The sequence below is a fragment of the Erpetoichthys calabaricus genome, chromosome 1 (genome assembly GCF_900747795.2).
Source record: "Erpetoichthys calabaricus chromosome 1, fErpCal1.3, whole genome shotgun sequence".
Lineage (NCBI taxonomy): Eukaryota > Metazoa > Chordata > Cladistia > Polypteriformes > Polypteridae > Erpetoichthys > Erpetoichthys calabaricus.
This window is the reverse complement of record NC_041394.2, coordinates 351,821,988-351,840,142: the sequence shown is the minus strand read 5'-3', so window position 1 is coordinate 351,840,142 and position 18,155 is coordinate 351,821,988. Positions and strand designations below refer to the sequence as shown.

At 41.0% G+C, this 18,155-nt stretch overlaps 1 protein-coding gene and 1 long non-coding RNA gene across 2 annotated transcripts in view; one reads left to right on the top strand and one right to left on the bottom strand.

Annotated features, from left to right (window-relative positions):
* Window positions 1-18,155, top strand: part of LOC127527891 (uncharacterized) — a 406,786-nt gene that overhangs the window by 141,998 nt on the left and 246,633 nt on the right. The gene's annotated exons all lie outside the window — the stretch shown is intronic.
* Window positions 8,724-18,155, bottom strand: part of LOC114668909 (gastrula zinc finger protein XlCGF26.1-like) — an 84,599-nt gene continuing 75,167 nt past the window's right edge. The window contains exon 5 of the mRNA XM_051927929.1: window positions 8,724-11,873. Within this exon, the coding sequence (XP_051783889.1) occupies window positions 11,181-11,873 (693 nt within the window). The 3' untranslated portion in view covers window positions 8,724-11,180. The remainder of the gene's footprint in view (window positions 11,874-18,155) is intronic.

Genomic DNA, 18,155 nt, shown 5'->3' with positions numbered 1-18,155 from the left:
CTCAGTGATGCCCTGTGTTTTGTCTGACAAGGTGCAAAACAATTGTTACCGCAAAATCCTGCCAGACTACGCCAATTGTTTTGTCTCGGTAGAGTAATATATATTGCTCTACTTTCCCCTATTGTATTATTAATATGTAGCCTTAGAATGCCTAATCTCACAGACTTACCACTGTTTATAAGGTATTATTGTATATAACTTATCCCCACCTTCCCTTCTATATCTATAACCTTAGGCAATTAGAAATAGTAAAAGACAAGCAGAAGTTAAGTTACAGTTTAAACAATGTATTAGTATTATTGATAATATTCATAAATAATAACAAAATGCAAAGTACATTTGAATATTGGCAACCATACAACCTGATTAAATGATGATATGTAGTTCAGGTGGCACACACTGTTCTACTTACTTAAATGGCTCTAGTTAAGGCATCATTGGTGCTCAGCTTTCAGCTACATGTCTGTTCAAAATGGCTGCTGAGCTGTGCTGTTCATTGTGTTCTCTTCAGGTTAGCAAGAGAGATGCTTCTTCATCATATGTTGGTTGGTAAGAGAGATGCTTCTTCATCATATGTTGGTTGGTAAGAGAGAGATACTGAGGTTAAACACATACATTTATAGATGTTCTGTCCAACCCCTCGAGCCAATAGGACATCATGGTACTTAATGGCCTCTAAGACAAGTCAATTCCAAACAGCCATACTTCAGACCAATGGGGAAAATAGAACATCTTAACACCTGCCCCCAAACCATACGTTAAAGTACACCTTAGCCCATTTGCGGGGGTAGAAATGACTTTAGCAAAGAAACACTTGCCATACTGGTTTAAAACACACATCCCCCAAATCCTGTTGTAAAATTCAAAGAGGCTCAGCCGTAAAAAGGGGGGCAAACACGAATGCCTCTCACCAAAGTAACACTAAATTACATTGCTTTGCCTAAAAATCAAATAAAGACATACAAAAATATTCATCAAATTATATGTAAAATCTCACATCACAACACCCTGGTCCAGATCTGGGAGGAGATCCCCCTGGACACCATCCATCGTCTCATTAGGACGTTGTCAGGCATGCATACAAGCACGTGTTGGGGGGTGGGGGATGGGTAAGCATACAAACTACTGAGTATGATTTGGAGTTGCTGCAATAAGATTTTGGCAAAATGGACTCACCTGACATCATTTTTTTCCCCTTTGATTTTTGGGGTGTCTTTGAATTCAGCCCTCTGTAGGTTGATCGGTCAGCCAGTTCACGCTGAAAAGCTCCTGTGGCTAAAAATCCGAGAGCGGACAGAACTTGCAATAATTCTTTGCATTTATATAGCGCTTTTCTCGCTACTCAAAGCGCTCAGCAATTGCAGGTTAAGGGCCTTGCTTAAGGGCCCAACAGAGCAGAGTCCCTTTTGGCATTTACGGGATTTGAACCGGCAACCTTCCGATTGCCAGTGCAGATCCCTAACCTCAGAGCCACCACTCCGCCTACAGCAAAGGAGCAGGTAGAGAACAAGTCCTCAAAGTCTGCCTTTGTAAAGCTGGCGCCAGTTCAGCACACAGCTCCAAGAAGATCGCTCTTGGAAATCTAAACGGACTTAGAAGCCAGTCATCATCATGTGCCAAGAAATCAGTATGATCTCTGAATACGTGTTCCCTTCTAATCCTTCCATTTGCGATGTCCTCTAACAACGCTAAAGCAGCCATGACAGTGGAATAGTTTGGCCATTCTGTGCACAATTACTGGTATATTGTTAGATTGATTACAATCAGGTGCCATAAATTTATTAACGATATGCAGTTAGTTTCAGTGTATATGATACAGCCGCGTCAGGGATGTCGATCTAAAAATGAAAGGGAAACCACACAGGAACAGTAGCACTGCTTTGACGCTGGGTGCCGCCAGTCTGCAAAACCGAGAGGAGAACTTTCGTATGCCAGGGTTCGAGCTACAGTGGAAATGTGCGTGGCTTTAGTTTAGGTTTTATACATCGTGATTTGAGCGTGGAAACGTTCGTACGCAACATTTTTACACGAGCCCCCAGAACATCCGCCACTCCATCTACGACATTGATCTCTGGATCAACCCCAAAAATCACTTATTTCAGGTAGACTGAGGCTAAATACCTTGGCTACGTGGTGGTGGTGGTTGAAGGAGGCTTCAAACTTTAGTGACTCAAAAGTGCCGCCATTCAAAACTGGCCCTGGGTGCAAACTAAAGTGCAGGTACAGGCTTTCTTAGGTCTAGCGGAGTACTACTGCCAGTTTGTCCCCCATTTTTCCTAAGGAGCCGCCCCGTTGATGAAAGAAGTAAAGCTCCCAACATGGTGCCATAAAAGACACAAACTGAAGCTGGAATCTGTGACTTAAAAGTGGCACTTATGTCGGCTTCCGTGTTATTGGCTCCTAACTTTGAACTTTCGTCTTCAGACCGAAACTGTGGCCGTCAGCCTCAGCGCCAAACACCCCATTATGTACTACAGCTGGAAACTATTGGACTGGTAGATGAGGAATGCAGCCATTGACTGGGAGACACTTGCCATTAAATGGGCCTTCAAGCAGCAGCGGTACCATCTCTTGGGGTGGGAGTTCACTCTGGTAACTGACCACGCTGCGCTCCAGCGGCTGTGCTCTCAGAAACACTCCAACCCCAGGATCACCTGCTGGTTCTTTAGCCTGCAACCTTACAAGTTCACGTTTATGCATCTGCGTGGGGCTCTCCACACCAAAGCCGATGCCCTCTCCCAGGCCCAGGACCAGGTCTGCTCATCACTTCAGGGTTAAGCTAAGGAGCAGACTGTGTCATGTATGTGCGACATTGGATGGTCTCATCTAATGTATCTTTATATATAATATGCTACCATGCCCGTTTGTCTGTCTGTCCAGGATTTTAACTAATCTGTAGTTCGCAAAACATTTGACCTATTGACCCGAGATTTGGTACACATATACTACGCAATGTCTACTATCCACTATTGGGGTGATGATTGACCTCCAAGGTTATTCCTCTTTTACTTTGATTTTATTGTAGAATCAACTCTCAGCAGCAGGCTGTGCAGCACATGCGTACAGGCACCATTCTCATCCCTACCTCTTCATATCTTAAATCATTCTTGAGGCAGATTGAACACTTAATTGCCAGTGAAAAATACTAAGTAACTGCAACACAAACACTGACTTAATCAGTTTTAATGTGAAAAGATGCCAAAGAAAGAAGAGAAGAATTAGGCCACTAGGGTGGAGAAAACAAGAGCTGCTCAGGAAACAGCAAGCACATTAACCTCTGAGCAAACGAATGCTAAATGTACAGAGGAACAGGATGAAAACTAGGAATGCTCAAGTCAAGTGTATAACGTGCAGTGCACCATTAGTAGTATACTATAACCCCAGGTCACAACGGGGAACTGACACCAACTATGTCATCTTCTGTTCCCTCCACAGTGCCAAGAAGACATCCAGTGAGGAAATTTGTCTCTGCTCCTTCCAGTCCCCTAGCTATAACCCCCGAGGCCACCAGTAGGAGGGGCTCACTCCGTGAAAAGAGGACACCACGGGACACAGTTCCCACTTGCTGACTGAACAAGAAAGCCATCCCAAGCCTAAATGCTTTTGATTTTGGAAGCATTTTGTTTCATTTTGCACCGCACAGTACATACAGTGCATCCGGAAAGTATTCACAGCGCATCACTTCTTCCACATTTTGTTATGTTACAGCCTTATTCCAAAATGGATTAAATTCATTTTTTTCCACAGAATTCTACACACAACACCCCATAATGACAACATGAGAAAAGTTTACTTGAGGTTTTTGCAAATTTATTAAAAATTAACTAATTGAGAAAGCACATGTACATAAGTATTCACAGCCTTTGTTTGCCATGAATCTCAAAATTGAGCTCAGGTGCATCCTGTTTCCCCTGATCATCCTTGAGATGTTTCTGCAGCTTCATTGGAGTCCACCTGTGGTAAATTCAGTTGACTGGACATGATTTGGAAAGGCACACACCTGTCTATATAAGGTCCCACAGTTGACAGTTCATGTCAGAGCACAAACCAAGCATGAAGTCAAAGGATTGTCTGTAGACCTCCGAGACAGGATTGTCTCAAGGCACAACTCTGGGGAAGGTTACAGAAAAATTTCTGCTGCTTTGAAGGTCCCAATGAGCACAGTGGCCTCCATCATCCGTAAGTGGAAGAAGTTCGAAACCACCAGGACTCTTCCTAGAGCTGGCCGGCCATCTAAACTAAGCGATCGGGGGAGAAGGGCCTTAGTCAGGGAGGTGAGCAAGAACCTGATGGTCACTCTGTCAGAGCTCCAGAGGTCCTCTGTGGAGAGAGGAGAACCTTCCAGAAGGACAGCCATCTCTGCAGCAATCCACCAATCAGGCCTGTATGGTAGAGTGGTCAGACGGAAGCCACTCTTTAGTAAAAGGCACATGGCAGCCTGTCTGGAGTTTGCCAAAAGGCACCTGAAGGACTCTCAGACCATGAGAAAGAAAATTCTCTGGTCTGATGAGACAAAGATTGAACTCTTTGGTGTGAATGCCAGGCATCACGTTTGGAGGAAACCAGGCACTGCTCATCACCAGGCCAATACCATCCCTACAGTGAAGCATGGTGGTGGCAGCATCATGCTGTGGGGATGTTTTTCAGCGGCAGGAACTGGGAGACTAGTCAGGATAAAGGGAAAGATGACTGCAGCAATGTACAGAGACATCCTGGATGAAAACCTGCTCCAGAGCGCTCTTGACCTCAGACTGAGGTGACGGTTCATCTTTCAGCAGGACAACGACCCTAAGCACACAGCCAAGATATCAAAGAAGTGGCTTCAGGACAACTCTGTGAATGTCCTTGAGTGGCCCAGCCGGAGCCCAGACTTGAATCCGATTGAACATCTCTGGAGAGATCTTAAAATGGCTGTGCACCGACGCTTCCCATGCAACTTGATGGAACTTGAGAGGTGCTGCAAAAAGGAATGGGCGAAACTGGCCAAGGATAGGTGTGCCAAGCTTGTGGCATCATATTGAAAAAGACTTGAGGCTGGAATTGCTGCCAAAGGTGCATCGACAAAGTATTGAGCAAAGGCTGTGAATACTTATGTACATGGGATTTTATTTTTAATAAATTTGCAAAAACCTCAAGTAAACTTTTTTCACGTTGTCATTATGGGGTGTTGTGTGTAGAATTCTGAGGAAAAAAAATGAATTTAATCCATTTTGGAATAAGGCTGTAACGTAACAAAAGGTGGAAAAAGTGATGCGCTGTGAATACTTTCCGGATGCACTGTACCTTGTTTATCAATTTGCCTGTTGATTAAATGGGTATAACCGGGTTGGTGCTCCAACATTTCTCCTTTGGACACGCAGCACCTCATCCACTCACAAGTGGCATAGTCAGCAGAATAGCCGAACAAGCAAATCTGGCTGAAGCGGTCCACCACCTCGCAGACCAGGTGAATTAGCTTGAGCTACAGGAGGCTGAGCTGCTCGATGTTGGCGCCTATCATGAGGCTGCAGAAGCCAAACAGCCGCACAGTTGCTCGTTTTGATGCATGCTTAGGACAACGTGGGCACTTACTGTACTTGCTCATACTTGTATTTGAGAGTACTGTCACTAGCCGCTGGTGGCCTGAGCGTGAGTAGGCACACCTCCTTGTGCTCTTTCTTCCTAGGGGGGCTCAGAAAGGCAATTAGGACTTTGAGGAGCAAGCATACACACACACATACAGTATATACATAAACACACATAGCCCATACTTCAGCATGTAATATGTTTTGAAGACAGGATTCTTCATGAATGAATCAGAAGGAAAAGTCTTTCAATTAAAAGGTTGATCGAACCTGAACACCCTTCACATTCATGCACAACTCAAAATTTCTGGAATGTATTTAACAATATTTTAGCAAAATATTGGACATTATGAACATACAACTGGATACCGGATATGTGGATTATGTGACAGGAGTATTGTGAAACATTTTCAATTCATACTTCAAAATTATCGGTGGCACTTCAGCATTAACCTCTTGCTGTCCACCCTGAAACACCTTGTGATCATAGTTTTCCATGAACACGTTAATTTTTCTCAGGCAACACTAAAAAACGAACATGGGGTAAGTAACAGATTAACAAACAATCTATCATTTTTAAGGGGACTATTCTCCTTCAAAACCAGATCAAAACTCACTTTAGTTTTGTTTGCATTTTAGAATGACTTCCTGTTTAATATATAAAATAACCCAGTGTGTTCTTTTTTATATATTATATATATATTATATATATATATATATATATATATATATATATATATACACACAGTATATTATAAAGGTTCTTTAACAATTGGTAGACAAGAAAGGCCCCTAAACAATACCTTAGCCTATTAGCCTTGTGTTAAATGCACACCTCATACTCACCCCTGGGAACTTTCACAGTGACAGGCTACACCCTTTGGGGGCTATGGCTTGTAGTCATTCACCTTTCCGTTGGCTTCACTCAGTTTTCCACAACTGTGAGGGCTGCACAGTGGTGTCCCCTTGTGTTTTTGCAGGACTTGGTTTAGGCAGGAAAGTGACCTGTAAAGCATCAGCAACTACTATGTCAGTAAAAAACAAGGTTGTTTTAGTAAGATAAGGTTAAAAAAAATAATGATAATAATTAAAACTTTATTAACCTGTATGTATTTATTTTACAGAGAATCAGACATAGGAAACCCAAGGGGTTAAACAAATAACATCAAACAACCTGAACATCAGGTGGTTTACTAGAGAAGATACAGAATTTGCAGGCTTTTCTTGTGAATGCTGGAACGCCATTACAAGTGGCAGGCTTAACAACGATGTCAAGTTCTGAGGTCTCAAACATTTTCTTTTATACAGGACCTTGAGGATATCATTCTTTTGGAAAATTACTGGTAAACATCATGGTATAGAGAGTTATGTAGTTAACTAAAACCAAGCATTGCCATTAGCCAAAATTGGTGGTCCTGTTACTTGTCAGTGCAACCACTCTTATCATTTATTGAAACAATCTAGATCAGGTCAGGCCATTCAGCCTAACAAAGCTCGCCAGTCCTATCCACTTAATTCTTCTAAAATAACATCAAGCTGAGTTTTGAAAGTCCCTAAAGTCCTAATGCTACACATTCGATTAAAGATCCCAGTCACTTATTTTATTATTATTATATATATATATTATATATATATACGCAGATTAAAGCAAATGAGAGGAAAACATGAGAAAGAAAGACTGTTAGTTTGCAGTATTTTAGTTGAGTTGGCCAGATTTTACAATATTGGGATCAAAGCTCTCTTATATTCACTCTCGTGTTTACACCTGCTAACCTAAAAATGATAGTTTACCAATCTATGCAGTAACAAAGCTAGGACAGGCTACACCAGCACCACACCAGTATTTGTCTCGCTAATTTGTTTCACAGATGAGACATTCTCCTTTGTCATTGATCTTCTCAACTGCATTCGAGAAACCAGCAAAAGAGTTTTTTGAGAAATCTATTGAGAACAGTGCGAGTAAAACACTCAGTGCCCATTATCGAGAAACAGGCCCAGGGTCTTGTGTACTTCAAAGGAACGAATGGAGTGGCAAACCATAGTGCAGAGAGGCAGGCCATGGGGAGATGGGTTAGTTCCGACATTTCATAGACATATCCTGATACAGAGATTTTAGGTACTTTAACCAAAAGTGGGGCAGAGCATCTGGACCAGGTGTCTTCCCATAAAGCAGCTGTTCAATATGAGTTTAGCTTGCAGTTCATAGGCTGCTACTTCATGCTATTAAATTACTTTCATCTTCTGTGCTTTCTGTTCCTGTCTGTAGTTTGCTTGTCCGAGTTATTTTTTTTTTTTAGCATCTTGTTGTCTTGGTAGAATAATATATTGCTCTACTTTCCCCAATTGTATTATTAATATGTAGCCTTTGTCAGAATGCCTAAACTCACAGACTTACCACTGTTTGTAAGGTATTATTGTAAGTAACTTATCCCCACCGTCCCTTCTATATCTATAACCTCAGGCAATTACATGTAGTAAAAAGACAAGCAGAAGTTAAGTTACACATAAGATAATGTATTATTGATAATATTCAGAAATAATAATAATGCAAAGTACATTTGAATATTGGCAACCATACAACCGGATTAAATGGTGATATGTAGTTCAGGCGGCACACAGACTTGTAGTTACTTATATGTCTCTAGTTAAGGCATCATTGGTGCTCAGCTTTCAGCCACGTCTGTTCAAAATGGCTGATAAACTGTGCTCTTCATTGTATTGTCTTCATCATCACAGGTTAGCAAGAGAGATACTTCATCATATGTTGGCTGGCAAGAGAGAGAGATTGTGAGGTTAAGCACGTACATTTATAGATGTTCTGTCCAACCCCTAGAGCCAATAGGGTGTCGTAGTACTTAAAAGCTTCTGATCCAAGCCAATTCCAAAACTGCCATACTTCAGATCAATGGGGGAATAGAACATGTTAAAACCTGCCACCCCCAAGACCATATGTCTTTATGGCTTTCTTGCGGGGGGTTGAAAGACTTTAGCAGAGAAACACTCGCCAAACTGGTTTAAAGCACACACCCCCAAATCCTGTCATAAAATTCAAAGAAATCCATTCCTTGGGTTGTAAACATGAATGCTTCTCACCAATATTACATTGCTTTGCCTAAATTACAAATAAAGACATACAAAATATTTATCAAGTTATATGCACATCTTCATGTATTTCTCTCCAAAATGTTTGTGACTTTTATGTCAGGTGGTAGGTGAATTTACTTTCAGGGTGCCCCCACATTACATTCTTTCAAACTTTTTCAGATTCTCTTGCAGTAGTCTGTTCTTTTTGAGTGTGTGTGTGTTTGTTTATATCCTAATTTTTAGCAGCTGGCAGCATTTTCAGTTTATTGTTTCCCATGTTAAGTTTTGTTTTAATATTAAATTATCTCATTTCACCTGTTGAATTGTTGCTAGGACTTTGTGATCTCACCCATTCCATACATGCTTTGAATCTTTAATTCTGTTCTACAATTCATTCCATTCAGGATGAGCCCAACTTTGTTGATGTCTCCTTGCTTTGATTTTCTTCTGTGCTGTTACTTTAGATGATGAGTTTTACTGCACACTAGCAAATCCCATGTATGATTGTCAAGTCCATCAGTCTGTACACTGCTGGCTTTGCTTTCTCTCAGTTACGGCCTTTTCCACCTTACTTGTAGTATTCCATCCAGTACTGTTTATTGTTATTGTTGATCTCTTCTCTCTTTTTATTGATTTCTGCTTATCTGTTCATTGATTACTTTCCTAGATCTCTTCTTGAATTTCTTGGGTGACTTTGTGCTTTTCATGAATGTGTCATGTCTGCTTTGGTTTGGTGTTCTCTTGTGTTGGTTTACTCCTTTTCTCGATCTGAAAAAAGTTTTTTTTTTTATCTCCTTGAATCATTGGGGTGATCTTCTTGTGACTATTGGGCAATTTCTGCTAAATGTAAACTTTCTTACTTTCACTTTGCTGTACTGAGATCCCTTGCTTTATGTCTCACTTTACTGTTTGCATTTCACTGTTTGAGAATCGGTTGCTTTCAAGGACATTCCACTTCTGACTAATATTTCTCTGGTTGGCTCTGTTTATTTCTGATTTTCCAACATGTAAATTTCATCTTTACATGTACTTTCACTGCCTATACTTTTAAGTTGGTGTATAAATGCTGGTTTTCTTTCCTGTGTTATTTCTTCTTTTGCTATTCATCTTAAGTATTCTAATTTCTCTTCACTAATTTGTTTTCCTTCCTTGGGTATTCCACTTAAATATCCTAAATTTCCAAAAACCTTCTTATCTAATTTGGAAATGGAAATTACATTTCGGTATTGCAATTTGCACAAGCTCTCCCAGGATGAGAGTTGAGAACTCAGGACCAGTTGTGTAAAAGTTGCAGTACATGGTCTCCTCTTTATCTTCAGTTGATCACTGGACTGCGCCTTGTACACTGGCGTGGTCCTGTCTCTTCCTTTGTGGTGTAGCAATTGTGAGTTCTTTCATGGCTCTGAAGATTGATCTTTATTCTAAGAAGCACTAAGGCTTCTCTCTGGGTTAATTTCTCCAAATTTTCTGGGTGTGCTTACTATCAAAAGAGAAATGAACCCCACACTTTAGTCAGGGATGTCAATGTGCACTTCAGTGAGGGCTCAGCACCACACCTGTATTTCTGTAATGTATATGGAGTTATGGTGTTTGGTAAGATGTCAAGGTTGGTCTGAAAGTTTCTGTGTATTAGTCCTGTTTATCTCAGCAAAACAATGTCCTTTTTTGTCCCACATTTGGGATCTCTCTGAATACATTCCTTCATACTGGTTTACTTTTTTTTATTGCCTCTCCATTCTCAGAACTGAGTAGTCACTAGGAACGAGTACTTCTGTTTCTCCTTGACAACCATTGTTCTACGCTGCAGCTTCCTTGAAAAGAAATTTAAGCTCAAAAGGTTCACAATAACTGAATAAACTTACCAGGAAAGCCTGCTCCATCACAGGACAAACCCTGGACACACTGGAAGCTGTTGTGGAAAAAGAGGTTGATGGAAAAATTGGATGCCATCATGAAAAATCCCCTCCAGGAGCACATTCCACCACAGAGTGCTAAGAAGCGTCTCTCTTTATTATGCCCACTGCTATAAGGCAATTGAGAACTTCCTCCTGATATACTTAAGTTCATGTTGAAATATCTGCACAATAAACATTTATTTCCTTTCATTTATTTATGAACTGAATGATTGGTTGGCTGCATTATTTGTCCTGTGAGTCTGTATCCTTGTTTTTTTTTATGTTTCTGCTGCTGTAAGCATCTGAATTTCCCCTTCAGATTAATGAAGTTTATCTAATCTAATCTCTGGTTTTCTGGCATCTGTTTTTCTATGGTGTGTCCCAAGTGACTAACAACTCCCTTTTCCATTATGCGGTCTGGATTGTGGCCCCATGGTTTTTCTTTTGCTGGTAGGTGGCATTTCTTAAGGAGTTTCCAGTGAATTGGCCCGACCACTTTGTTCTGTCTTTCAGTTCATAATTCTTCAGCCATCAGTACCTCGCACCCAGCTATGAGATGTGTGAATGCTTCTAGCTCTGTTTGGCAGAAGAGGCACACATCGGTCATTCAAGTTCATTGAATTGATGCCCGAAAAATCTAATTCACAAGCTGCTGTCTCTCTCCTGTGTGAATTCTTTGGTGCTTCTTAAAATTACTCTTTTGTGAAAACTTCTTGCCACATACATAACAAGAATACGGGTTCTCTCTTGTGTGAGTTCTTTGGTGTCTCAGAAGATCGCTCTTTTTTGAAAACCGCTTACCACATTCAGAACAGCTATAAGGCTTTTCTCCCGTGTGAACGCTTTGGTGGCTATGAAGATAGCGCTTCACTGTGAAATGTTTGCCACATTCACAACAGCAATAAGGCTTTACTCCTGTGTGAATTCTTTGGTGGATCTGAAGATTGTTCTTATACGAAAACTGCTTGCCACACTCAGAACAGCAATAAGGTTTCTCTCCTGTGTGAATTGTTTGGTGGCTCTGAAGATTCCTCTTTCCTGTAAAATGCTTGCCACACTCGGGACAGCAATGAGGCTTTATTCCCGTGTGAATTCTTCGGTGGCTCTGAAGATTCTTGTTTTGCGAAAACCATTTGCCGCATTCTGGACAGCAATAAGGCTTCTCTCCTGTGTGAATTATTTGGTGGCCCTGAAGACTGCTCTTTTCAGAAAACCACTTGCCACATTCAGGACAGCAAAAAGGCTTCTCTCTTGTGTGAATTTTTTTGTGCCTTAAAAGGGAAGTCTTGCTGGATAGTTGTCTGCCACATTCGGAACAGCAGTGAAGTTTGTCCCCTGTATGAAGTTTAAAAGAGGAAAATAAATAAATAAAAGCTTATTCTCAATCCACTCACATATTATTCAAATTAAGTCCCAACATTAAAAATACTGTATGACATTATGAACAACCCTTTATAAGCATAAGTAACTTTAAAACTTCCATCCATCCATCCATCCATTTTCCAACCCGCTGAATCCGAACACAGGGTCACGGGGGTCTGCTGGAGCCAATCCCAGCCAACACAGAGCACAAGGCAGGAAACAATCCTGGGCAGGGTGCCAACCCACCGCAGAACTTTAAAACTTAGGTTACAAAAAAGAAAAGCCATTCAACTTCATCATAATAATAATAATAATAATACAGGTAAAATTCCATTACAACAAACTCACACCAATCATAATGAAGTGCTTCGAAAGGTTAGTCATGTCACACATAAAGACTAATCTCCCTGCCTCCCTTGACCCTCTTCAGTTTGCATACTGCTCAAACAGGTCAACTGAGGATGCCATATAGTCTGCCCTACAACTCTCCCTGACACATCTGGATAAAGAAGACACATATGTCAGGATGCTATTCATAGACTTTAGCTCTGCCTTCAACACAATCATCCCTCAAAAGCTGGTTGTAAAACTGAGCAGGTTGGGCCTGAACACCACCCTCTGCAATTGGATCCTGGACTTCTTGACAAAGAGGCCCCAGTCAGTTCGGATAGGCTGCAACACTTCCAGCATCATCACACTGAGCACTGGAGCACCACAGGGCTGTGTGCTTAGTCCACTGCTGTTCACCCTGCTGACTCACGACTGCACAGCCATGCACAACACCAACCACATCATCAGGTTTGCGGATGATACAACGGTGCTGGGACTGATAAGCAGGGATGATGAAACAGCATACAGAGATGAGGTGGAACGGCTGTCTGCATGGTGTGAAGACAACAATCTATCTCTCAATGTCAACAAGACAAAAGAGATAATGGTGGACTTTAGAAAATCACATCATGCCCACATCCCACTCAGCATCAACGGTTTAGATGTGGAGACTGTTAGGAGTACCAAGTTCCTCGGTGTGCACATAACTGAGGAACTTACGTGGACAAATAACACCTCATCACTAAACAAGAAAGCCCAGCAGAGACTACACTTCCTGAGGCGGCTGAAGCGAGCACGTCTTCCCCCTTTCATCCTCACCATGTTCTACAGAGGCACCATTGAGAGTGTTCTGACCAGCTGTATCACAGTCTGCTATGGCAACTGCAACATATCCGACCGCAAGTGCCTGCAAAGGATAGTGAAGACAGAAAAGAACATTATTAGGGTGCCTCTCCCTTCACTACAGGACATATTTTACAAACGCAGTGTCCGCAAGGCCAGCATCATTGTGTAGGACCCCTTACACCCCTCACATGGACTTTTCACACTTCTGCCATCCAAGAGAAGAAAGATACTGCAGCATCAAAGCCAGATCTGCCAGGTGCAGGGTAGTTTTTACCCCCAAGCTGTCAGACCCCTTAACACCAGGCTGCCCCCTGGGATCTCCACACGGCCTCAACCACCTCTGAAAACAGAACTTTTATAAATGCGAGCCACTGTCCTGCAAAGACGAGTGTGCATGTAGAGAAGAACTGAAAATCTCATACTGACCTTTAAGGACTTTGACATTCTTGATATCCTTCTGTGGTGAAACATTCTGACCCGTCATTGTTTACACGTCTTATACAACTACTTTCATACACTGATCATTTCTTTATTATCTATATCTATTATTTATTTACTATATTACATATCTATTAACTATATTTATGTTTCTAGATTGCAAATACCATACATTGCATCAATGTTCATATTGCTAACTACATGTCAATATTGCTGCTACTTCTTTGTCTTGTCTTTGCACAATGTCTTGTCTTGTTTGCAATTTCATTTTTAAATTAAAATTTTAATTCAATTTTTAATTTATTATTTGCATGTCATGTTGTTGCACTGTGGACCCTGAGCTTCGCAGTTTCATCTCTCTGTATACTTGTATATGGTTGAGATGACAATAAAGTTCACTTTGACTTGACTTTGATCTTTACAACAAAATTGTCCTTACAACAAAGTATTTTTATGGTCCTGACAGTTTCCCCATATGATACGAGTCTATAGAAATCTCGTTACTATGAAAAACATGCAGCAGATACTTTCATTACAGTGCCAAAAAGTCCTTGAAATGCCTGAATGAATCATCCACAGAGCAGTTAGTTCTGTGGTCACAGCTCAGTTGTGCACAACGATCTCCAAACAGAAACATTATAATTTTTTCTCTTTCTTCAAATTTTCCCCGCATTGTTTTTTTCCGTTTCTGTTTCCTGCAGTTTTCAGTGATACCTTTTTGCTTATTGCTCGTCAACATCTGAAAAACATCCACTGAAATTTAACTCATTCTCACCCTCCTATAGAAATGGCAGACACGAAAAAATGATAACAGTTCACATTAGAAAAAAAAAAAAACTTTAAATTTTTGGGGCTCTCAATTCTGACAAAAAGAAGTTGCTGGTGAATTTGGAATTTTGCCATCGACATTGTTAACTTTCTTGAAAGACTGAGCAAAAAAAGAAGACAAATTTGAAGACGTGGAAAAAGTAATTTTTATGTGGTTCAGTGATGCTCGTTCAAGAAACAATCCTATTAATGCGGCACTCACTGAAGAAAATGTGAGGTTTCTAAACTCTCTTGGTACCTCCCCCAACTGGACAACACGCCAAAGAGCGTCCCGAAGTGCGATCACCGCATCTGTGGAAGACTGTTTATCCATTGCCGGGGCAACAGCCGGTTCATAGCTCTGCTGTGGCTCTTCACTGAAGCAAACAGAAAAGATCTTGATGGGTGATGCAAGGAACATTGTAAATGCAGGGAACAGGATTACTTGGCCATGACCCTGGCTGACTGTTGTGTCTGTGTATAGGAGAGTGGTAGATCACGCTACAATAAACCCTGCTGTTCCTGTTTCAAGCTGAATAAACCTGGTTTTGCTAAAGGATTGAGACTCAGCCTCGTGTTTTGGGGTGCAAGACAGGGACTTATAGCGCGACCACGATAGGATTTGCTTCATGGCGTTTCGCTGTAGCGCTGTGAGCCTGCTGTTGCCCTGCCCTGGCAATGGACAAACAATCTTACACAGACACGGCAATCACACTTGAGGACGCACTTCGGCGTGTCGTCCCTTTTTGGGTCCCAAAGAGTTCAGAAACCTCACAATATTAAGAAGAAGAAACGGATGATTCGGCTTCAGATGGATAACTGTGCCACCAAAAACATGCTTCTACATTTAGATAATGTTCGAGTTGAATTCCTCCCACCCTGTTGCACAGCAGTGCTTCAGCCATTGGATTTGGGCATCCTTCACACCCTGAAAGTGTACTATCGCAAGGAAATGCTGGGAAAATTTCTCGTCAGCATAACTTGTAGGCAGGAGGAGATTAAAATTAATGTGAAAGAAGTTATTGAAATGATTGCAAACGCCTGGACACAAATTAAAAAAAGCTCTATAGCGACAAATACAGAATCTCATTACTACAAAATATTTTTTAGGTTCCTGTCACTTCGTTGTAATGGAATTTTACCTGTTATAACAATTTTCCCTTCTGTATTTCAATGATTCAGCACACAAGCACTGGAGACAACAAGATGAAATAAATAAAAAGACCACCTCTGTGAGACATTTGAAATTTGTTAACTACATTACAGAAATGTATTATTTTGTTTTTATACTATTTAAACATTATTTAAAATTATTTATTTATTTTTTTTTTTAAATTAATGGTGCTGCAAAGTGATAATCTCAGCTTCATTTGTAAAAACAGACCACTATGGCAAACACGTGAAATGCACCTTTCATAATCAGAATGTGCCTTCAACTTTCTCTACACTTAGGGCTCATTTATACTTCACGCTCAGAATGCGTACGCGCCCGCATCATGGCCACCACGCGTTCTGAGCATTCATTTGATGCGTCCTCTGAACAGGTCCTCAGAAATAAACACGACGTGTGCGTGAGTTGCAGTACCAGCAAAAAGTCAGGGGGCGCAGTGTGCTAAAAGTTGGAATGTGACGTCGGAGTCTCTGTTTACTATCTACATGTGACAGAAAGCCGCTTTGCGGATCCTACGAGATCAGTATATTACGATATATATATATATGCACTTTGAAATTTGATAAATGGTTCGATGTGGTGAAGCAAAATGCAGACATACAGATGTATTCATGGTGCTTTTATATTCAAGCGTTGCATATTCCCGATTGTAATGACACGATACGTTTTAAAATTCTCACATACCGTCTTCTGTGCCGTCTTTTTTTTTTCTAGGGCTTCCTCTGCTCCTGAAAGCAGCAAATCGCCAGCAATAGATCGCCACACTGAGCACATTAAATGTCTGATATTCCAACTCTCTGCACATTTAGAATCCTTAGATTTATACTTGATATCACTTTCATGATGAAAAGCATTAAAGTATGTATATTACATTTTACAGATAAATCGGTAATTTCGTTTAAATAATGAATACTGTTAATAATTACACACATGGGGTGACACAGTGGCGGAGCGTTGGCGCTGCTGTCATGCAGGGAGTCACGTCGCTGATATTCCCTGCCTGCAGTTTACATGTTTTCCTGCTGGGTTTCCTCAGTGTGCTCCAGTTTCCTTCCAAAGATATGCAGATTTGGGGATTTGGAGCCACTAAAATGACGCTAGTGTACTGTATGTGTGTGCTTGTATTCACCTTGCGATGAGCCAAGGCATCGTCCAGGGATTGTTTCTCACTTGTGCCCAATGCTTGCTGGAGTGGACACATCCCTGGATTTAATCAATAAACATCCTTTTCAGAGATATTGCGGTAAGGTGTCATCGGAATTTAATGGGTGTTCTAGGCAATTCACAACACACAGAAGCCGAACATGTTCTCACCGTGATAATATCTCGCACTGCCACCTGGCGGATTCCTCCAGATTTACATAAAGTACTTGCACAAGTATAAACACTTCAACGCTTGCGTAGCAGGAGTGTCCGCTGCAGCATGCGTCGCGTGAAGTATAACTCCGGCCTTAGACCAAAGCCACAATGTTTATCAATATGGCTTATTTACATTATCAAAGTAAAACAGAAGAATCAATAAAGTGTTGAATTAATGTACAGTGGGACAACAATCTGATCATGAGAGACATTGGATTACCACAGTTATTAGAAGAGTGGCAGTGGAAATAAGGACTGGACAGCTCTGCAACACACAGTCGTACATTCATACACTCTGTTACAATGTTAATGAATGCACTGTGTCATAATTTGTTTATGAAAATGAGACTAACTAGCCATGATACAGGTGAAGCTCATCTGGAGATGAACAGAAGCTTTCACTTCCCACTTGGGTTATCCACCCAATTCAACTCTCTGCACCAAGTGGTGATCAGTTGACAGCTCAACACCTCCCTTTACCCAAATGTCCACAACATTTAGCTTTAGAGTAGAGAACACAACTACATTTAATCACTGACCTTTGGTCCAAGATATTCTGGTACCAGGTATGCTCATAACTAACTTTGTGATCAAACATGTATTTCTTACAGACAATCGACGAACAGAATAGAAGTCCAACAACAATTCACCAGTTGTGTTCAACCCATGAACCCAAATCTCTTCATGGAACCTCAATTGTTCCCACAAGCTTGTTGAAGTCTGCCAGTTGGTCTACACACCCAGTAGATGGTACCCTTTTTCAGTACTGAATTCAAAGTCTCTTGAAAGGCCAAATACTATGAACAGTTGTTTTGTACTCAAGCACGCGCACACACACACACACACAAAATGGTGAAAGGTCACCTTTATGAAACACAAAATCTCACTGAGATGACATTCTACTTCTCTCAAAGAAACCCAAACTTAGACAATCCATGACCAGAACAGAAGTCCAATAACAATCCACAGGTTGTGCTCAAACCATGAAGGTCATTGCTGCAAATCTCTCCATGTACCTCAATTGCTCCCTACAGTTGGTCTACACAGCCAGTAAACGGCACCCTTTACCAGCACTGAATCTAAAGTCTCTTACAAAGCCAAATACTCTGTTGGCAAACACGTATGCAATGGTGAAAGGTCTCTATGGAACATACAATCTCAAACTGTAGGCCGAGGTTTGAGTAAATGTGAGATCACCCTTGATGAAGAATTTTGTGAATATTGTGTTTACTGGTGAGTCCCACTATTTATAAATTTTAGATTTTGAAAAATTAGAAATTTCTACATTTATTTATTTAA